The sequence below is a fragment of the Herpailurus yagouaroundi genome, unplaced genomic scaffold (assembly GCF_014898765.1).
Source record: "Herpailurus yagouaroundi ecotype Mexico unplaced genomic scaffold, PumYag 140, whole genome shotgun sequence".
NCBI lineage: Eukaryota > Metazoa > Chordata > Mammalia > Carnivora > Felidae > Herpailurus > Herpailurus yagouaroundi.
Genome location: NW_024412395.1, coordinates 56,832,134 through 56,854,015, shown reverse-complemented (window position 1 = coordinate 56,854,015; position 21,882 = coordinate 56,832,134). Strand labels below are relative to the sequence as shown.

The window sequence follows — 21,882 nt, the reverse complement described above, 5'->3', positions numbered from 1 at the left end:
TGAAGGTAAATGGCAATGCTTTAGATTGTTATGCAGCTCTATGGACCGGGCAGTATTTTGTCAGTATTGCTTCTGGAGAGCCCACAAAGCAAAGCGGTGATCCTCACAGGGGCTGGTGTCCAGCTTTAAGTTTTCATCCCTTCTATGATGGCAGTCTTCCCTGAGAAGTCTCAGAGGCAAAGCCATCTCCATCCTTATCCTTTCTCTCTCTCTCCCTCCCCCCGCCACTCTCTCCACCTAGACTACCACAGTTTCATTCCCGTCTGAAGCAGATGCTCCATTATGAGGAAGAGAGAGACAGTAAGTCCCTTTTGTGAGGTAGGAGCCCTCAGTTCCTAACTTTCTATGTCCCAAAGGGAGGGGAAGAGCCCAGGAGTCCCACTCTATTTGTTAATTTAGGTTTAGGCTAAAATGAACATTAATTTCGATGGGACTTCTCCTCACCCCAGGCAGAAAAGACAAGGCAGAGAAATCTCCCACCCCTGGAGTTGTCCTGGAAAAAGTAGTAAGTGACTTACTGTTTTTTTTCTCCCAGTGGGCAGGGGAACTGGGAGTCAAACTGTCTCCTTCTGAGCCTGGCGCTAGCTGGAGCCTCTCACTTCCCTATCGCTGCTCCAAGAACCAAGCATCTGCACTTGTATGCTCTTAACCTAATTTATGGTGGGAATTATATTTTGGCTTGTCAACTCTCAAGCCATAAAACAAAGTTTATTGGAATCACGTGCTCGTAAATAGCCACTCAGGTCTCATCTCTGCACAACCATAAATAACCTTCGGCTTTAAACTTTTATTCACTAAATAAAGGTTCACTGAAACTGTTCTCTCACACTTAAATAGTTCCAAATATTCAGGATGCAAGGGGGGTCATATTCATATCAATACCCTGGGCTTTTCAAATAGCATCTTTTCAGAGAAGTCTCTTTAAGTTGGGAGATAGGGCTATTTCGAAAAGACTGGTTGGTGGGCATGTCTTATGATTCTTTGGCTGCATTCACTGTGAGTACCATCAGCTCCTTTATTTCAATCATTTTCTAGCTCTAGATGTGGTAAATAAAGAGGAAAATCAAAGGTTACCTCTTACTTGTTTATACCAGAAGTTATTTGAGATTTTGTTCAAACTTCAACAGAAAAAGGGTGGTGAGGGAGAGGCTGGGTGGGCTTGTGGGGGGCAGTTGGAGTTAACACTTGGATCTGTATTGTTGTGGATGGACTCAGTGAGAAAGGTGAAGGTAGCCACATGCCTAGAGGTTTCTATAATTTGCTTAGATCTGAAAGGGGAGCCTTTGCAAGTGACCAAACTGCTTAAAACAGCAAGACTTGGGGTTTGGTAAAGTGAGAAACTGGAGAATAGCCCCATCGGAATCTTTGGCAACTGAAGCTCTAAAGAAGGTTATAAAACAATAAAACAGCCCTGGTGTGAAGGGGACAGGGTGTGAGGAAGCAAATGAGGCTCTCAAGGAACCCAAGCCCAGGAAGTCAGATGTCCCTACTCCCACAGGGCTCGAGTCCCTGAGCCCAAACCTGAGCACAAAGCTACACCCCCACGCCGCCACTCCCACTGGAGGGAGAGCCTAAGAGAGGAGGAGGGAGTGCACTTTCCTGCTGAGAAAGCCCAGAAAAGGAGCTTGGGCCTGAGCACTGCTCTCCAGGAGGATGTGACCTTCTGTGCTGGGCAAGGTGGGGGTGGGAAAGATGCCCCCAGCTCCTACCAAGGGGGGTAAATAAAACGAGAAGTGACCCCAGCACCCTTCCATAGCCCGCCAGAGTTTCCACCAAACAGTGTGAAAATACATGTGTTTTTGACGATTCTGGTTTAAAAAGCATAGGTGTTCTGTGTAGGTTTGTAAAGCCCACACACATACGATTTCTAAGTCAACTTCAGTTGCAAAAGCTCTCATCAGCAAGTCCAACCAAGCCCCTGAAAGAAACCCCTCTCTACAAAGATCTCTTTGCATCCTAATTTCTACCCATTCGCTGTGTATTTCTAAACCCATTTCCTGGTTTGACTTTCATTAGCTGGAAAGCCGGAGCTGTTAGCTCCGACCTACCTACCGTAGGACATTTTTTCTCCCCCCCCCCTCCCCCATTAGCCACTCAGGACGACCTTTTTTCTTTTACAGTTGGTAGCATCTGTTTTTAAAGTATGAGCAAAGATCGACCCTTTAAAAACTGATTTCTGATTCTGTTAGGACTAAGTGAGCAGTTTCAAAATAAGTCCCAGTTAATCCACTGTAAAAAAATAATTAGAATTTGAGAGGTTGAGAAAAGCTTTATTTCTCCTTAGGTTAATAAAACAGAATTAATCAAAGGATATATGACTTTCCAGGCAATTGTGATGAGCTTTTCATGGGGGGTGGGATATAAGGAGGAGACCAGGCTGAGGAGGTGGTTGAAACAATGCCGGGCGCCTAGTCCGGGCTCAGTAGATATTTTCTGAATGGATGGTAATGAAGGATGGTGCCTGGGCTTGCAGTCTTTACTGCGGCTTACACAGGAAGATTAATAAAATGACACAGACTACTCTGTATATTTAGATAATAACAGGAAAGTAACTAGCTATGCATACAGAAAAGGAGGGAAGGAAGACATTAAGGCAGACATCTTCAATTACTTTCTAATCTTAGAGCAGCCAGGAACATGATTAAGGAGAGAGTGTCCACCTTCCTACAGTCTTTGCTTGCCCCAGGGTCCCCAGTGTCCCAGGTGTCTGTGAATGAATGAGAGAGTGGGGATGGGGAAGAACAAACTTGATCTAATAAAAAGACTGAGCATCAGGGGTAACAACATACTAACTTGGGCCAGTTTGCTGGAGTTTTCTCAAGGAGTTTCAATGGTGGTGTTGGTGCTGGTAAGGGAAGAAGAGGTGGGGAAGGAGAGGTTGAAGCCTTCTTTACAACTTGTAAGGAATTAGTTTTGGGGGAAAGTGGGACTCTGGGCACTACCCCTCCCCATTTGGCTAGAAAGAGCCAGTCCTGGGAATTCCTGCCCAGAGAGCTCCCATGAGGTAGGGTCCCGTGTAGGACTCCACCAACCTAGAAGCCAGAGCAGCTTTTCCAGGAAGGAGGAGAAAGTGAAGGCGCACCAGCAGGTGTCAGCTATAGTCCAAATGTAATGAAGCCTACCCTCTGCCCACCCTAACGGTCCTTGCTATGTGGCTCCAGGAAAGAATATTCTGACATTGACTTTTAAGAGGCCTCTTGCCCAGAGGTATTGTTGAGCACTCCTCTTTTTTTTTAATGTTTATTTTTGAGTGAGCGAGCGAGCGAGAGAGAGAGAGAGAGAGAGAGTGTGTGTGTGTGTGTGTGTGTGTGTATGAGTGGGGGAGGGGCAGAGATAGAGGGGTACAGAGGATCTGAAGCAGTCTCTGCACTGTCAGAACAGAGCCCAATGTGGGGCTTGAACTCATGAACCATGAGATCATGACCTGAGCCAAAGTCAGATGCTGAATGGACTGAGCCACCTAGGTGTCCTGTCTCCTCTTAAGCTAAGTGTCTGCATAACCAGGATAGGTAGGCATGGGACTTTGAATGAAATCCCTAGATGGGGGGCAGTTGGAAGAAGGAGACTACACAGGCCTGGCACTTAGGAACACAGGATGGGGTAGAGCCAGAGAAGGGCTGAGCAGGAAGTCCCGAGCAGGAGAGAAATAATGATCCCATATTCCTGGCCCTGTATTCTATCACTGGAAGAGGAACCCTTCTCCCACTACCCTCACCCCTACCCCATACAATGGAGTCTTCTCATTGGAGGTCTGGCTTGGTGTCCTCTGGGAAGAAAAGGTGACCCCAGAAGAAAACTCCAATAGTGAGAGATGGGATCCAAAAGAATGGGCCCTGAGACAGGATCTCTGATGATGGAGCCGGGAGCGACAAAGCCCCCAGTGGTCCCAAGAAAGGGAGGGTCTGGGGTGGTCACCTTAGTACTTTGAGAAACAAGAGTGGAGGTTAGATGGCACAGGGGTTGGGTGTGGCTGGGAATGCAGCACTGCCCTATGCCATGGGCCAAACCTCATCTGACGTGGTTGATAGCTAAAGAGACCATGTGTGTTTTGAGAGAAAATCTGACCCAGATGAACTCCTGGTTAAGCCAAGAGAAGCAGTTTGGCCAATGGCTTCGGAGGCCCTGTTAGGAAAAATCTGTAAGTATAAGTCATGGAAGCCAGGACTAAGGGGGTGGAACCTGGTTACAAGGGGTGTGTGCGTGTACATGGGTTGTAGCATGAAGTAGCACTTACATAGCTCTTCTTAAAAGATCTAAGGAATCTCAAAAAATTGCAAGAGCTGATGGAAATCTGGAGGGATAAGGCCACTCCAAGATCTACCTTGGCATCGCTGTGGCCCAAGTTGGGAGCTGTGGCTCAGCCATCGCCCTGAGGCCAAGATCTTGAAACATAAGCCGATTAAGAGGGAATGGAACACTTCTGACATCCCACTGGCCATTGGCTTTTCTATCCTGCCCCAGATTTCAAGAGACTAGAAAGAAGAGACTTGCTCTGGTGGGTGTCAGTGATAGGTGGCAGTGGAGAAGGTGACTCTAGGAGCTGCATAGTGGGAGGCCTCTCTCAGGAAAGGCCTGAAGCCTTCTGTAGAAGCCCGAGATGTGCCTGTGTGGGTGCAAGGCCTCTTCAACCTGACATCTGCCCACTGAGGAGCTAGGGGCACTTTCCTTCTGAATGTGGCCCTGAAGTCTACCCATAGGCAGATGCCAGATACTGAGACCCAAGGGGGCAGGGCCTACAAGGCCCACCACAGCAATAGGAAGAGTCCCAGATCTATGTTCTCCTGGGTGAGCCAGCCTAGGCCTGTCTTCTCCTCTGTAGAATTCAAGAATTGGGTGAATGAACCAGGTCTCTTTCAGCTCTAAAAGTCTAGGCCTGATTGTTGAGCAGGAAAAGGATACTGATGATAAGTAATACATACTGAATGTTTGTTATGTGCCAAAATACTGTTTTTAAGTACTTAACCAGTGAGTTAATGTATGCAAGGTGGTGAGAATAGTGCATGGTACATAGTATTGCTGTATAAGTAAAAATCTTCATAACAACCCTTGAAGGTACTCTTATTCCTGCTTTTCAAGTGAGGGAACAGGCCTTACTTGCCTAAGGTTACATAGCAGGTTAGTAGTAAAGAATTGAACCTAAGCAGTCCGGACTGAGAACGTTTTTGTTCTCTTTAAAATCTTAGTAAGTAAGAAGTTACTTAGTAGGAAGTCAATGTTCCCCTTCCCTAGATGGGAGCAATTAATCAGCCTATGGGGTAGTGACATTTAAAAACTTGATTAGGGAGGGAGCCCCAGGAACTATGGGGGTGCTGAGCAGTAAAGGGAACTTGGTGCCTGGACACCAAAGAACCATAGAAGAATCAGGAGAGACTCTTGACCAGCGGTTCACAAATGGAAGCATGCTTCTTAATTGCCTTGGGAGAGAGTGCTTACAAAATGCAGGTCCCAGATATTCTGAGTTAATGTCTGGCCTGAGACCCTGGAACCTAAATTATTAACAATTTGAATGCAGGCCTTCATTAAGAATCGTTGGCCTAAAGTAGGGAAAAGAGGGAAGAAAAAGACTGCATTGCCATGGAGGATCAGTGGGGTTGGATCAGAGCCCGATGTTGAAGGTGGGTGTCACAATGGTGCCAGAAACACCCCGTGGAGCCCACCAAAGTCCTGAAATGGGCGCAGGTGTGGAAGAGAGTAGAGATGACAATCTGCAGTGTCCTCAACCTGCAAAGTCAATGATATTCTCCCTTTGAGAGCCTCAAGGAAGGCCGGAGGGAATCCTGGAACCCAAGCCCGGTCGTAGGAAAGCCAAGTCTAGGCCCTTCGGACCGCGTCGGGATGGGGGGCCCTGAACGCAGTGCTTTTCAAGGCTGTCCGTTCTGGGTATCAGGGATCGCAGTAAGGAAGAGTGGCAAGAACAGCAGCCCAGCCTCAGGGGGCTGGTTAAACGCGGCTTGTCCAACCGCGGGACCCTGGTTTCCTGCTCTTAGCCCAGTGCGCAGAAATCGCGCCACCTCCGGGAAGGCGGAGGAAGTGAGGTGGCCTGCCACCACTACCTTCAGGCTCCGCGGCCTCAGTTCTGCCTCGGCTGCCCCTCCAGGGAAGCGGCCCTCTGGGGGTGGGTGCCGTACCTCCGACCCTCCTCTGAGACCGAAAGCACCCTGCGATTAGAAGAGGAGGGAGGGGAGTCACATGTGTTTCCCTACCCCCGCCCGCGCCCGGGGCATCTCCGGCGCCGCTGCAGCGGGCGAGACGCTTGTCCTACAGCGCCTCCTCCTGGACAAGGCGCCGACAGTCGAGCAGGGGGACTGAGCCTGCCCGGGAAACCGCGTTCTGAGGCTTCTTCGCGCGGGTGGAGGTCTTCCGCGCCAAAGGCTCTGAGCTGGTCCCTCAGTGTCCCCTGGGGCGACCAGAAGTCGAAAGGATCCAGAGAATGCCTCCCATCCCACCCCCAACCTCGTCCCGGCTTGTGGCCCAGGAGAGTGCATCCCTTATTAATTAGGCGAGTCCAGGCGGAAAATCCCTCCAGTTTGTCGTTTATTTATTTATTTGGCCGCTCTATGCTGAGCCACTGGCCCCCTCAGAGCCCTCAAACGTGCTGCTCTGGAGTAACAAAATCCGGGAATGGTCCGCCTGAAGGACTGGCCCGAAGTCTGGCGGTTTGAGTAGACGCCAGGAGGAAAGGCCTTTTCCCAAGCAGAGGCACCAGGCTGGAAAAAAATCTATACACTTCCCCGAGGATCACACATATAAATCTTCTTTTAAGTGTTAAAAGTGTGTGTGTGTGTGTGTGTGTGTGTGTGTGTGTGTGTGTGTGTGTGTTTCTTTTAACACCTTGAAAGATTTGGCTTCCCTTTGGCCACTAGTTCCTATTTGCAGGCTGTTTCTAAAGTACAGACTTAAATTGGGATGGGGTGGTGAGTCAAGACGCTTGAAAATAACGTAATCAACGACAATGTGGTTGGCTATATTTAGAATGAAGGCAGGAATAAAGGCAAGATGAGTAGCGAATTCTGAGGGAGGGAGGAGTGGCGAGATCAGGTTATATCTTCCTGCTCTGAGTACGCTCAACCCCTCCCCCCATCTGCGCCTTATGGTTAGATCCCCGGGCTGGGCTATTTCACTGCACATGCGCCACACGCCAAACGAGCGTGCGTGGCAGGCGCTTAGAGCCCTGAACGGTAAGCGCAGCGTGCGCGGCGCTTTGCGGTGTGTGCCACCGCGCACTCCTTGCGTGCTTACCTGCAGAGCAGCTTGGACACCCCGTCTGAGAGAGGCAGAAAACGTACTTTTTCTTTCTTCCTTCCTTTTTTTTTTTTCTTCAGCAAAACCTGTATTAAAACCCCCAACGGTCCTTTCTGATTTGCAAGCTCTGTTCCGCCAAACCAACAAAATCGCCATGTTGTCAACGAACACTCTCAAGGTTGTCATTTGGATTAGCGATTTCACATCTACTGCACGGTTTCTCTTGAGTCCTTAATCAAGGCGGGGTGGGGAGGGGATGACCCCCTATGGTCAGAAAGCACAACTTATCCCTCATTCTGCACAGCCATCAAGTCTAAGGGACCATTTCCTAGAAAGAGGGTATCTGTTCACACCAATTCCGGAAAAAGTGGCCCCAAATTGGACTTACATCGGAATTCCGAGTTCTTGGTGGCTTCTCCCTAGCTTCCGGTGCCCTCGCGTGCCCTGCCCCGCGGCCGCACTGCGGCAAGGCCGTAAATACCTCTAACAGCTGCCTGCCTGCCCAGAGTGAAATACTGTCTTTGTTCCGATTTTTCCCTGCTTCTCTAGTTCAGAAAGAATTCTGGCGAAATATACGTGTTTGGAGGAGCATCTGACAAGAAAATACGTTTGGTTTTTAGCCCTGGTGCTTGGCCACATTTATAAGAGCGAGCTTCGTTCTTTTCGCTGGTCCCCGTGAAGAGTGCAAGCCCAGCTCACAGCCTGACCGGTAAACACCAAGGCCCGGACATGCCACCGGCTGCCTGAACTATAAACGGATGGAGGTTCCCACTGAATACGCTGGGGGTTACACTTCCCGGCTTGTGAGCTCTTACAATCCAAGTGTTTCTTATTTAATTTTTAAAAATTAGGTTTAATTTTTTTGGGTTATCCGGAACAATGGGGGCATTTCCGGCAGTAGCAAAAGCGTTAACGGGTCTCCTTCTGGCCCGAGTTCAAATGTGATTTGCAGATTATTTACTCCCTTAAATGCAACCGACCACTTAGTTCCAATAAACTCTTAATGCTACCACAGGAGTTACAAAGAACCCTTCAGTCCTCCATATCTGCCCATGACCTCACCCTCTGCTTCTTAAAAGGACCTGCAGCCCGCCTAAGTTCTTAGTCACTTGGGCGCACTCAGCCACCGAACCCAGGGAAAAGTGAACACTAGGGCTTGGCCATCACAGCCACAACTCCTCCCCACCCCCACACTTGTCCCAGCCCACCTAGGGGGCTCCTTAGGCCAGGGGACAGGCCTACGTGCCTGACCAGGGGCCTGCTTTTCAATAGGCAATGCTTTTTACCAATATGAAACAATGATCTCAACAGCCATTGTACCGTAGTGGCGAAATAGTTACAAAATGCAGACATTCCGAATAAAAAATATCATTCAGTTTCTTATTTGTGAGCTCATAGTGATCCACCACAATCCCTCAGACGTCAACTGGCCACAAATAGTGGCCCTCCATTTTGAAACCAGCGTGATTCCATCGTGAATTGCTAAAAATACCTTTCTACAAAGATGTCATTTATTGTTTAGAAATACATTTATGGTCAAAACGATTACAAAGGAATATCTGGACTACTAGGACTCGCCGCTGGGTGCTTTGGGGAAGATATTCAGCGGTGCGCAGGTCCATCCCATGCGCAATGCGGCAGATTGTCCACAGGTTTTAATATTTCGCAAGGTGTTCATGAGGGAAGAGTCAAGAGGATTTTGAGAACTGCATCCTTAAGTACTGTTCAAAATAGGTGGGATAAAAGCATTCTTTTTTTCTGCAAAGGATTTTCTTTTGATGCATAGATAATGTTTCAGTTCAGTAATTTTGAAGTAGAGGGTAAAATGTTGCTATACAACGTTTATTTGTAGGCAAACACCACGACAGTGCATTTAGAAAGCAAAACATCTACTCTTTTCCTCTTCTGGCAAATAAGAAAGACACGCGATATTTGAACTTAGACATGGTTTGCATTTCTTAAATATCTATTGCTTTTTACCCAAGACCTGCACCAGCTTTTCTGATACTATTACCTCCCAAAACATGTATACATTTTGCGACATAAAATAATCCAATTTCACCTAACAGATTATTAGATATGGGGGAAAACGTTCTCGTTACAAAAATTCTCTAAAAACTAGAGAAACGGTTTAAAATATTTAAAATTCCATCTCATACATAAAGCTCAATAAAGCCTAGAAATCAGCCAGCATCACTCACCAAAGCCTAGATTAACAAACCAAACACATCTTGGGTATACAGAATCCACCCCACCCCCACCCCAAGCCCCAACCCTCAAAAAACACCTGTTAGCCTCCCAGATACCTTTGACCACAGACAAGCCGCAAAACACTGCTCTATACTATAGAATGCCTTCAAGTGATCCACAGCAAAGCTAAGCCGTCCTGGAACCATCTACCCATTCTTCCCAGGGTGGGGATTGAGGAGCTCTCCATCCAGGCAGTGGGGTCCTATCTGCTGCTCTCCACCTCTCGGAAGCTCGAGAGGAAATGGGGCTTCCCTTCGACTTCTGAGCTCAGCTGGACCCCATCCGGGGCCCCAGGGGGTGCCTGCTCAGAGGTGGAGTGAAGAGGAAGCCGGGGGCGCAGTCACCCCAAGGTCCCGGAGAAGTACAGGGAGTCGGGGCAGGCTCACTGGGCTGCCCAAGGGGGTGGGCGCCTGGAGCTCCTCGGTGGCAGTGCAGGGGCGCGGGGAGGGGCGACTCTTACCCGGAGGCTGCCAAGCAGGAGGCGGCGGTCGGCCAGGGCGGCTGCAGTAATCCATTGGGCGCTGCCGGGCTACGCGCACTCGGGGCGGCAGGGATCCGCTCGTGTTGGGGAAGGAGTCGCGTCGGAACCGCGCGGCTGCAGTCACCCGGAGCAGGCCGGCTGCTCCCGGCGAGCGTTGTCGGCGCCGGCGGGGGCCTCCGAGCCCAGGGCTATTTCCGGGCTCTCCCGCCCGCCGGGCTCCCCACCGGCTCCGGAGGCGGCAGCGGCGCGGCCCGAGCGAAGCGGCGGTGGGGCCACGTTGGGCGCCGGGCGGGAGCGGAGGCCGCCGCGGACCCCGCAATCCCGCAGCCGGCGACTGGATCCCACCTCTGCAGAGACAAAGGTTAGAAAAAGAGGGGGTGAGGCTCCAGGAAGGCAGAATGCGGGGGGAAATTCGCCTGGGAAATCAGGAAAAAGGCCGTGAAGGCGAGCGGCGCCTGCACATGACCAGCCGCAGCCAATGACGACCGCAAATAGGTCATAAAAAGGTCTATTACCAAGTTGTAAATTTTCTTCAAACAAAAAGGAATTTGCTGCAATTCCTTGCGGATTTTGCACATACAGCTCGCAAGCGCCATGTTTTTTCCTCTCTTTCTCTCCCCGCTCTCTTCTGTTCTCTCTCTTCCTCCTCCTTTTCCTTCCTTCCTCCTCTCCTCTTTCTTCTTCTCTGCTCCCCTCTGTTGTCTCTGCGTCTCTTGCCTCCATGGGTCCTGACTCTCACCTCTTCTAGGAAGTATTTCTTTTGCTCTTTTTTTGATTTGGCTCGAAACCTCTGCTGAATAGGGCGTTGTGTTAGAGGGGAAATGAATGCGGTGTACTGCCCAGGCGCTCGGGGAGTTGATCCTGGCAGTCACCCCCCTCTGACTCTCCTTGCGCGGGTCACTTGGCTTCTCCTCCCCTCCCCTCGCAGAAAGGCCCGCTCCGGAGCGGCAGCCAAGCACTTTCGGTTTTTGCCCCTCTCATCTATCTGCAGGCAAGCCAGCCCCCCCCCCCCCCCCCAGCGATCTTGCGCAGAAAACCTGGGCTCTGCAGGCCAAGAAAGCCCGCCGTCCCCCTTTCCCTCTCCAACATAAATTGGGGTCCCTCCCATTTCTTTGGGTTTCTGGGGGTAGGAGAGGTACCAACCAGCTCAAATCCTGGTGATGGTTTTAGGTTGCTTGTCAGGTTCTCCAAGATAACAGTTTGAACTCCCAATGCTTGGCGATTTATCTTGGCAGAAATATCCTCCTGGACAGTACCGGGTTAAAGGAGAAGCAGTCTTTCTGGATCCCCTATGAAACCCCTTGCTGTGTCTCCCCTAAGTGCACTTCTTATTTCTATGCAATTTAATTTCCCCCTCTTGCCTTGTCCCCAAAATGTTTGACCATTGGAAAGCCTGCGCAATGCAACACTGAAGAGGAGAGGGGTTCCATTTGTTCGGGGAAAGAGCTGATCCCCATTTCAACCTTGGGGAAAAAAATAGTCTTTTTTCTTCAAAGGCAGGAATCACATTCCTTTTGCACTTCTGATAGGAGCTGCTGCAGAGAACACCAGCTGAAAGTAAATGTCCTTGAGGTCCCCAGCATTCTCCTCATCATTAATGCATTCATAGGCATGGCCATCCAGGCTTCAGAACCTGTGTGAAAGAGGTAACCCATCCCTCCAAGCTTTCAAGGACACTGTCTTTGAACTTCTAGTAATGCATTTATAAATATTTGCATTGGATGTGTATGTGTAGGTTCTCTGCTATTAACATCCTCACACCCAGTAAGTACCTCAGTGGACGTAGACTTAAGCAGGAAATACATAGCACCCTCTGGAGCAGGCCATTTGTATCCCTTGAAAAGGTTCCGATGACCTTGGATGTTTTTTATTAAAGGAATTCTGTTGCCATCTGTCAGCAAAAGTCATATTCCTTCTAGAAACAGTGTGCTCTAGTTTTGCTGGAGGGAACCACAGCAGTAGCCAAAGTCCATTAAAATGTTCTCTGTGTTCCCCTGTCTACCCCCAGATGCCGGAACATTCAGCAAACACCAGGGAAGCAGAGGACACAAGCTTGGCTGTGAAATAGCAACACCTTCTGCACTGAAGAATAATAAAACAATGTTTTTAATTACAAAAGAAAATGTGTAAGAAAAGTGTAAAAATACGTGGGGCAAGTTTTGGGGGCCCTTTCTAAGCTAGAACACTTTATACTGGTCTGTACATGTGGAACTGAACAGAGATTGCTCACTTCTAAAATATTCTAAGAAATAATCTCAATTGTCAGTTTCCTCCTGCCCAAATAAAAGCGGAGCTTTGTGACCCTCCTTTTCAGCTTGGGGAAGGAGGGATGGGAAAAAGACATTGCATTGTTGAATAGGCAGCCATATTTGTACTTTTTCTCCTGTGCAGAGGTAAGCGGGTGTGCTGGGCTTTATGGAACCTCACAAAATGGCAGTCCCTGAACTGACTTTTCTCTAGAAACCATTGAGACTCACACCCTCTTTTGTGTGTTCCTGGTTCTCAAAAACAGAGAACCTAAATCATTTCGAAGGCTTGGTTCTTTCATTCAGTGTTAACATTGGAGGGTCCTTTTCTCTGAACGGTTTACAGACCTCTCTAAGCAGACTCTAAGCAATCCAGGGCTGAAAAGCATCGCCTGGGTTTGCAAAGGATTCTCTGAAGGTTTATGCAAATTTCTGCAGCAAAAATGTTTGCTCGCTTTTTGCCGCACCCCTCGGATGTTTACAGATTTGAGCCAATTAGAAGGGTATCTTCTGTGCTCGGCTGCATGAAATACCATGATGGGGGGGGATTTCTAGCCACTGTAAGAAAGACAGTGGGGTGTGTGTGGGGGGGGGGGGGGAGAGAGAGAAAAGAGAGGAAGACAGAGAGAGACAGATGTGTAATTCCTCAAACTCTTTATTTGGAAGCAGATCTATGATTTTCCCAGCTACAAAAAGAAACGTATATACCTACATTTATGACCAATACTTTCTGCAATATGTAATCCATGTTTATGTACAAATACACCAAATATATACCCCCAGAATACCAAATTTGTGTATGTACAAATACTCTCTAATGCACCAATTACTGCAACAGAGTTTTTTTCTGTACAAGAGCTACAATTTTACTGTGGATTTGGGGCCAATGGGACAAGAAGGTACAACACTTCCAGAGCAACACAGAATACGGAGGAAATGAGGACATTACTACTTCCCCTTCATTCCTTCATCTCCACATCCATTCACGTACCAGGTCTCCTACCTGAGTCTTGCCCCAAATCAGTGACTCTAAAACTGGTATTTGGGGAGTATTCCTGAGCAGGAGACCGCGAATTTTGCTAACAGAGGAATCCCCTAAATGGAGGGCAACCGGAGTTTAGCCAGCGAGAAGCTCTAGCCTGCTTGCCACCACCACTGCCGCTGCTACCACCACCCCCCCCACCGCCCCCGGCATCGCCCCCCGCCCCGGGCGGGGGCGGCGCGGCGGAGGCTGTTGTCTAGCCATGCTTTCAGGCGCTTGGCACCCTTGCTCTGTAGAAGCCAACAGCAGAGTCTCAGGCGGCACACAGCAGAACGTTTCCAAATCCAGCACGGACATTTGCAGCTGTCTCCTCTTGTGCAAATGTTTCTTAAGCCACAGGCCGCCCGTGACTTAAAATTGTCTTTTCTGGCTCAGGTCAGCGAATGCCACAGCTACGGCCTCTTCCCTGGATAGAAAGCTAGGTGGTGCCTCACTTCTGGCCCCACCCATGCCGACATTTCCCCGGTCCTTGAAGTGGCAGGCAAATAGCCCCCCAATGCCTGAGGGGCTGATTCAGGCCCAAAACAGATTCTGGGTTGTTTTGGTTTTTTTTTTTTCACCTGTGCAATAAAAACCACTTTGGAAATCAAAATGTACCTCCTTAAAAATAAAAACATCTAGAAAAAGCAAAGAGCTCTTCAATGTCTATCTGATGAGGTGCTGTCCGTTTGGGGGGCAGAAATACTGGTACACTTGAATTTCTCTTCTCCACTACCCCTCTTCCCCCTCCTCTTCCCTCATAAAATGGCAGCTGCAGGAGAAGCCTCCAATGGAAAATGGATATCTTGTTAATAACACATCCCAAACCCCAGCATCAGCACAGGCTCAGCGGAATAAGCTGTGGTGTAACCTGGACTCTGGGTCTTCCCCCCACTGGGCCCTGTGGGGGAATCCTTTGCGAAGTTCAAAGCTTTCACAGTACCTTGGCAAGGTTATTTACAGCAAGAGGAAGCTAGGATAGCCTTGCCAGCCCTGTTTGGAATGAAAAAGAGACCCCATCCCCTGCATTTATTTATTTATCTTTATAGCAGCGCAGTGCCTGTAATCCCCACTACTTTTTTTTTTTTTTTTTTTTTTTTTTAATCAAACAGAAGCTTTACAGCTTCTAGTGAGCCCAGGAGGTATTTCCTGACTCAGGGAAAGGGTTATGTGCGGCGCTCAAAGACACTAGCTCTAGAAAAAGATTCATTTCTTTATTACGGAGCTAGCTATGTTCTGGAGCGGTTGTTTACACTCAAGATTTTTCTGCATTTGCTCTCGGGGCTTGTTTCAATAGGTGAGGCCATCCTGGAGAACAGCAGAGGACGTACCAACCGACATCTGAGACGCACACAAGTTGGCTCAAAATGGGCGTGCAAACAGAGCGAAGGGAATACAAATAAATATGGCACCTATTCAGAGAAACGGAATCACAGCAGCGGCCACAACACAGAGACCTAGCGATTTCAGGCGATGCCAAGCGCAGTTCAAAACGAAAGCAAGTTGAGAAATGAGGGGCATTCCACAAGGCGACTAGCCAGAGTGAAAAATTAATGAGTGAAAATGTTACAATTGGCTTTTCAAGTATTCATTCACTCTAGATGATTAAATTGCCATAATTTGTATACACTATGAAAAATTATCAAATGTCAACTCTGACACTTTCCTGAAACTTTTCTCATTGGCCCAACGTTTTCCCCAAGTTTAAGGAAGCTGCAGAGCCGAACTACACATTACACTCTTCAGCTAACATGTGCTTTTTCAATATTTGGCCCAGACTTTTCCCAGAGATATTACATTTACAAAATACCCAAAGAAACCTTTAAGGAGTAAACAAAAGGCACCCGAACCATTCATTATAAAAGCAGAAATAAAACATAAATATGTTTTAATCAAATAACATAAAGTAAATATTCTGCAGGCATAATTCTTAAAAAAATTAATAGATCTCTTTTAATTTACTCACCATAAAGAAATGATTTTAAGTGTTCAAGTGCACTTGTTTGATTAATAAAGCATTTTATATTCAATTATTTAGTGCTAATCATTAGGAAGTTTATGTTGTTGAGGCGAATCACCAGCTCAGACATTAAAAACTACCATTATAAAAATATAGCAACAAGGTCAGTATCAAATTACCCTTACATAGGACAGCTCAAGGGCTGCTTCTATTCGATACTAGAAACTTTTTTTTTTTTAACACCCAAGCCCCTCTCAAAGCGCAGAAACCTCAAGAGCAGTGACATGAAGGTAGCTTGAAATACAGGTAAAGTTCTTTCCAACAAAGAAAATAGATGGTGTCCAACAGCATGTGTTGATCATTAGTTTTAATAGTCTGTGGTAAAAATTTAAAGGTAGAAGTTAATTTGTCAGGCCTTCGGCTCTGTCTTCCTCCAGCTCTTGGGTTTCTTTTTTGGTTTCTCCATCCTTTGCCTCCTGTCGGGAAACTGGGAATTTGTCCTTGTTGTTCTCTTTTTTCCATTTCATTCTCCTGTTCTGGAACCAGATTTTTACCTGTCTCTCCGTGAGGGCTAGGGCGTGGGAGACCTCAATTCTTCTCTTCCTGGTCAGATAAGGGTTAAAAAGGAATTCTTTTTCCAGCTCTAGGGTTTGGAAACGACTGTAGGTTTGTCTTCCTCTTCGTCTACCAGGAGCTGCTGATTAAAATAAACAAACCAAAAAAAAAAAAAAAAAGAGGAAAATAAACGTTTTAGAAATGAAATGGTGCCTCTGCAGGTTGCTGGAGCTTTCTGGAACAGGTCTAAAGGATGAAACATACACAAGTCTCTTTAGCTCTGATATATATAGGATATGCAGGCAAGAGCAACAGAGGGAAGATCTTCACAATTACTGTCCCCATCATCTTTACGCGGTTTCTACTTTAAGGGAAAAAAAAAAGTATTACTTTATGAATAAGAGCCACTATAGCTACACAAGAAGGAAAAGGAGAGAGAGAGAGAGGAAAAGGTAGTTTTTAAAGCTAGAACGTGAGATGAAAGCAGATTTCTCCCCCTCTCCCCGCATTAAAAAAAAAAAAAATGCATCCCAACCTTGTGGTCTCATCCAGGGAAACATTTGAGAAGGAGACGAGCTCTGATTTAAGTGGTCTGGGTCCTCGCCAATATTACCACTGGACGATTTACAGTCAGGATATTGTACCAGCTCGGCCTCTTGCTGGGTCGTAAAAATCGGCTGTCTCTGTAAGTTATCGTATCCGTAAAACTTCGCGGGCTCCCCGTGACAGGCAATCCCGCCGCAGGGGGGAGGCGGAGGCGGAGGATGCGGAGGAGGAGGGGGGGCGGCCTGGTAGGCTGCGGCCGGGCTGCCCCCGCCGGGGTGGAAGTAGTCCTGGCCGGGGCCCGGGCCGCCCCCACCACCGCAACCCGGTCCGGCGGGCGGCGGTGACGGATGCGGGTGCGCGTGCGCCTGCGGGGGCGCGTGCGGGAAGCCGGCGGCGCTGTTGCCATAGAGCTGCAGGGCGGCGGCGGCGGCGTGGCGGCTGCCGACCTCAGGCGCGAAGTGACAGTCGTAGTAAGTGGGATTGATGGCCTCGCCCGCCGCGGCCGCCGCCGCCGCCGCCGCGGCCGCCGCCTTGTACTTGGAGTACAGCGGGTTCACGAAGTAAGAGCTCATCGGGGCGGCGGCGGCGGCGGCCAGGGGCCGAGGTAGGGCGGCCCCGGGCGGGCGGTGCGGAGCTGGCAGGGAGCGCGCCTCAGCGCGGCCGCACTGCCGCGGGGGCCTCTGGGGCGGCTGTTCCCGCCGCCGGGGCCGCCGGGCTACGTTGCTGCTGCCACCCGCCCGCCTGCGCGCGCGTCGCCTCTGAGGCCTGGCAGCCGCGGGCACTTGGCTACTGGGCGTTCATGCCCGGCTCTCGCGCCCGCCGACTCGGCCTCGCACCGCCTCCCTCGCGGGTCGCGGGGCCTCGCCCAGCCCCCGCGCTCACGCCCGCCCGGCCTTTCCCGGCGCGCGCCGGCTGGGCCACAATATAATCGCCGACGCCCCGGGTGACCTGCCCCGCTGCCTCCACTGTTTCCTCTCAGGCACCAGGCGGCCCTGAGCGCACCGGGACAAGAAAAAAAAAAGTGCGCCCGGCCCACGGGGACACTCTTTGGCTTCGGTTTACAAACCCCCGCTCTGGAGGGAAGAGAAAAAAACACCCTCTACCCGCCGCCACCTCTCACCTCGGCCCCCCCGCGGCCCCCTCCCACCGCTCTCGCCGCCGCCGCCGAGGCTGCCGCCCCGGTGCGCCCCGGCGAGGCATTTTCGCACCACGCCACTGTGAGGAGAAGATGGGGGCGAGATAACCGCGCGGAGGGATCCGCGCGGAGGCGACACCGTCGCTCCCGACGGGACGTCTCACGCTGGCCGGGAGATGCCTCCGCCGGCCTTAAAGGGGGCCCATAAAGCCGCACTGCCAAGGGCTCGTCTTGCCCCCCTGGGCCTGGGGAAAGCGGCCCGCGGCCGGCGAGGCGGGGGCGCGAGAGAACCTTACACTTGGGGGAGGCAGGGAGGCCACACCCAAGAGGCTACAGGAGCAAATGACTCCCTCCCTTGGCCCCTAGAGCAGCCCCCCAGAGGTTGGCCGTGGCTTTTGCACCTCAGGACACGCGGGCGCAGCCCAGGGAACAAGGGCAAACGGTGTAGACAGGCCGGACCGCGTACAGTTGGGTTGAGTCCTAAGTGGTTTGATTAAAGGCCACAAGGGTGACCCCAAAACCTGGCATTATCAAAGCGAATCTAGTCCCTTCTTTTCCAGGCGAGCAGGCCTTGTGGAAATGAGATGTACATTTACCCTTGACGCACTGCACGCCTGGCTGAGGCTCCCAGGTTAATTGATATTTAATGGAAATCATGCCCATGAATATAGTTTCCATCATTTCACCCTTGATAGACGTCAGCAGTAGGCTCAGGGGGGAAGCTGAAGAATGTGGGGGCGGGAGGGGGGGAAGCAGGCATTAGCATTGCTGAGGGAGTAAATAGAAAAGCGGACAGAAATGTTCCGAGGCGGGAAGGAGAACTCACGCTGGGGTGGGTGGTGTTTCCTCGAGCAGGACGCGCGGCTCCGGGGTCCCAGCCCCGGCACGGAGCGGACCAGGGCGGGCAGTGGCCCCGGGCGGAGCACAGGGGGCCGACGCCTGCAAGTGCCTCCCCCCCTCCCCCCATCGAACCTCCGGGCCGGCTTTCGGATCGCGCCGGTTCCAGGCAGCTGAAGGCGGCGCCCCTCGTCTGCTAACGATTCTAGTCCATCTGCCAAGCCTGTGAACTTTGTGCTGAGAGCGGGCGCTAGACTCAGCTTAAAAAGTTACTAACTTTTCCAAAAGCAAGGAAAGAGGAGGCTCATCCTAGCTTGTGAGCGGTGAGGAAGAGAACCGTCCCGAGTCATGTGGGCAAGTCCAGTGTGAATCGGCAAAATATTCCTGATTTTAGAAGCTCAGTCTAAAGCCGCTTGGCGTTACACCACCAACTATCTTCTGTCCTCCACATCTCTTTTTTTCCCCTCTCTACTCCCGTTTTAATGTCCAATAAATGTAATGAGTCTATGCTGAGTGAGTGTTCCCTCGCCTGCTCGGCCTTTTCCGTGGGTTCTTTGGGTGACGGACGAACCCTTTTCCCTTAGGGTTAACCCATTGTTGTGAGGGCACCAGGCCCACACCAACCTTGGGAACCGACCTCCTCGGAAACACGCCCCGAGCCCACCGAGGACGCTCCGGCTAAAACTAAAACAGCACGCCGGCTTTTCACGCCAAATACAAATGTCTAAAAACCCGAGACGGCCCCCAAAAGCGCAGCAGGCGAGTCGTTTCAACTACCCCCTACTCGTGGGTTGGTCCAGTCTGGGAGTGCGATCCTGAGGTCAGTCCTTGTGGACTGAATCATATTTTGCAAATGGAGAAAATGAAGTCGAGATGGAAAGGCATAACAAGATAGTATGTAATACTCATTCAATTGTTTCTACTGGGAATGCCTGGAAATGGTTAAGGTAAACGGATTGTTAATGAATTTCCAGATGATAAGGACATGCTTTATTTTTTAAATTAGCATGGAGTGGAGGAGACTGGGGGCGGGGAGGGGGGGGGTTGTTTTCTGCTGGATATCGCCAGGTAAAACTTCCTTGAGATCCGAAGGCGAACAAATAGATTCTGATAGTTAACGACTTGTACTCCAATGTTGCAAATACCCAGTTAAAAGAGAAGTATTCTCAATAAAGCCCTGGAACCAACTTTGTAATTTTTTTTTTTTAACTTCAATGTTTGGCATGTGTGTGTATGCGTATTAAAACTCTGGACCAGTGAGTGGGTTTTGGAATAGAATGGGGAAAAAGAAGAACGAGCCCAGATGTCAATTATACAAGGCACCTTCCAGAACTGTGTGATTTCGGGGAGGGGGGCGAAAAAAAAAACCACAAGCACTACGAAATTCATTTCTACATGTTCTGGCCTAATTAAGATAACATTACAAACTAACATTTCCTCTTGGGACAAAACAGTTTCACCGCCCCCCCCCCCAAGCATTCTATTCATAATCTGAATGGGAAAAGGGCACGATTAACTTTGTAAATAAAGATCTATGCTTCTACACGTTTGTTTTGATAGAATGCATTAACTTAACCATAACATTTTATAGTTTCAGCCGTGCCGGAGTCCAAATTTTCTGAAATCCTGACTAATCCAAAATTTTATACCTAACAAAAACACGGCTGGAGAACTTAATAGTGTACATTGCTTATTTTTGCTTAAGTTTATCCTAATTTGAAATTAAAAATAAGATTGTAAATATATTAAATCAAAACCATCCGCCGCCGCAACGCCAGCTTTACGAGATCACAAAGTGGAGCAACAGCGCCCTCTAGTGGCAAAATGCCGCCTCCAACTGACCGAGTTTAACTTCCCTTTATTCGACTCAAAGCAGTTCTAATCTTGTTCTTTAGTTTGACTGGGGCTTGGATCGCTGACACTAATAATGCTTCATCCCTTTGACTGTCAACAAGTCAAGTGCAACAAGCTGGGGCTTCTGAACGCCAAAGACATTTGTACTCCCGAGAGCTTCCAATAGTCTTTTTCAAAAGCTTCCAGCCCTTCTTTTGCCAGACACAGTAGGTCCCCATTCCGTAATCGCCCACAATTATAGGACGGGCTAGACCGAACAAATTACAACTTTCTAAATATTAACTGTAACATGTTTTGTTTTTGTTTTTGGTCAGAGGAGCCAAGCACTTCGAAAACGAAGAAATGACCCAAGCTCATTTTATTATTTCCTTTTAAAGATGTTACTCTTAGCATTAAAACCTGAATATTTGCTACTTTAACTTCCTAATTTTAATCCTTCTGGCCCATATCGCTGGGCAATCTGGGGGCAGGAGAGGCAGAAATAGAAACCAATTTAAAAGCTTTCTGCTGGATCTCTGAGCGGCTATCTGGAAAGGCCCTGTTGGGCTGTGTTTATTGGAATTTCTATACACAATAAATGAGATTTTAAATTTACATCAAAAGTCACAGAGTGAAAGGAATTGACTAAGCATTCCACTTGAATTTTTGTTAAAGCAAAGCTTTAATCAGCTTGTTTCCTTCCAGGTTAGTCTTTTTCTCAATTTCAAAAATGTTTTCTTCTAATTCAGCTGTAAGAATTACATTTTCTATAAGCAAGTAGATATAATTTCCAACAGTACTTTTGCAGCAAAGTTTGGAGCGGAGGGCCAGGTATTTTTATGAAAGGACACGTAAGTAACTTCATTTTTCCCTGCCGGCTCTGCAACCATGCCGCTGGGAGACCCATCGGCCGGAGTAAATGACTCAAGATCACGAACTCTCACACCTCCAAATAACAGGCCAATTAAAAAGGAAAGAAAGAAAAGAACGAGCTAGACGGAGACCACAGTGAAATATTGTAAAGAGACACCCGCCGTAGGCTAATTCTAATACCAGGCCCATTTTAAAAATCAGAACTACATCATCTCCTCCTTCCTACCCTCCCCCATTTTTATTTCCTAGGTGCTCACACCTCACCGGGGGCTCCCAAGCCCCTGCCTTCTTGGTCGACACAGTCTTGTTTATATTTTATTGTCCAGATTTTAAGACCCAGTTTTGTCTGCATTTCTCCCTTCCTCCCACAAACACAACATCAAAATGAGATGGTTTCAAAGCGAAGCGCCGAGCCTGTCGTAAACTCATTACCTCCAGACGTCTCGCCGGCTCGATGGCTTTATGACACCTTGGCTCTTCCTGTTTTCAAAGAGCCCTAGGTATCGGGTTGGCCGCAGGGGCGGGAGTAAGCAGCACCTTCTGCCGGATCTGGGCCTTGGCTTTCCCTCCCAGCCCCCCTCTGCTTTTTCTTCAAGTCCCCTCTTTCATCAGGATCCCCCCAAACTCTGCCATTGCCCCCGCCTTCCACCCAGCCCAGGCCACACGGCGCCGCCGCCCCTCAGGCCTGCAAAGGCTGTGCTGGGCCCGAACCCTCACTTACAATGACCTTCATTTTAGTCTCTGAAGGCGGCCCTCTGAGGGCCAAGCTGGGGGCTAAACAGTCACCGAAACTGAGTTGGGGGGGGAGGGGGCGTTGAGAAGGGGTGGGGATAGCTGAGGAGGAGAGACTTGACCATTTCGATCTGCTAAGGTCACTTTGGGGCTCTTGAGGGTAGGGCGGAA

At 49.3% G+C, this 21,882-nt stretch overlaps 2 protein-coding genes across 4 annotated transcripts; one reads left to right on the top strand and one right to left on the bottom strand.

Moving 5' to 3' along the window:
- The first annotated feature begins 7,126 nt into the window (after positions 1 to 7,126).
- Positions 7,127 to 12,316, top strand: LOC121030341 (uncharacterized PE-PGRS family protein PE_PGRS10-like). Its single transcript, XM_040474670.1, has 3 exons — positions 7,127 to 7,178; positions 9,759 to 10,334; positions 11,982 to 12,316. The coding sequence occupies exons 1-3, from the start codon at positions 7,127 to 7,129 to the stop codon at positions 12,101 to 12,103; spliced, it is 750 nt and encodes a 249-aa protein (XP_040330604.1). The 3' UTR covers positions 12,104 to 12,316.
- Positions 12,317 to 14,342: 2,026 nt separating this feature from the next.
- HOXD8 (homeobox D8) lies at positions 14,343 to 18,992 on the bottom strand. 3 transcript variants are annotated; one of them, XM_040475461.1, is made up of 3 exons: positions 18,263 to 18,992; positions 16,291 to 16,438; positions 14,343 to 15,897 (listed from the first exon to the last, which is right to left on the bottom strand). In XM_040475461.1, exons 1-3 carry the CDS (start codon positions 18,401 to 18,403, stop codon positions 15,602 to 15,604), a joined length of 585 nt encoding a protein of 194 aa, XP_040331395.1. In that variant the 5' UTR covers positions 18,404 to 18,992; the 3' UTR covers positions 14,343 to 15,601. The 3 variants fall into 3 exon arrangements, with proteins under 3 accessions (XP_040331395.1, XP_040331394.1, XP_040331393.1); XM_040475460.1 differs by lacking the exon at positions 18,263 to 18,992 and having other exon boundaries at positions 14,343 to 15,894; positions 16,291 to 18,221; XM_040475459.1 differs by lacking the exon at positions 18,263 to 18,992 and having other exon boundaries at positions 16,291 to 18,217.
- Between the last annotated feature and the right edge of the window lie 2,890 nt (positions 18,993 to 21,882).

What these genes read in the sequence shown, in the direction of transcription:
- HOXD8 (XM_040475459.1), bottom strand. Translation starts at nt 16,873, where the DNA reads ATGAGCTCTTACTTCGTGAACCCGCTGTACTCCAAGTACAAGGCGGCG. An exon ending in TCCCTGGATGAGACCACAAG is followed by an intron (nt 15,898 to 16,290) that starts GTTGGGATGCAT and finishes TATTTTAATCAG; the next exon opens with CAGCTCCTGGTAGACGAAGA.
- LOC121030341 (XM_040474670.1), top strand. Translation starts at nt 7,127, where the DNA reads ATGCGCCACACGCCAAACGAGCGTGCGTGGCAGGCGCTTAGAGCCCTG. An exon ending in GGCGCTTAGAGCCCTGAACG is followed by an intron (nt 7,179 to 9,758) that starts GTAAGCGCAGCG and finishes TCGACTTCTGAG; the next exon opens with CTCAGCTGGACCCCATCCGG. An exon ending in CCACCTCTGCAGAGACAAAG is followed by an intron (nt 10,335 to 11,981) that starts GTTAGAAAAAGA and finishes GTCTACCCCCAG; the next exon opens with ATGCCGGAACATTCAGCAAA.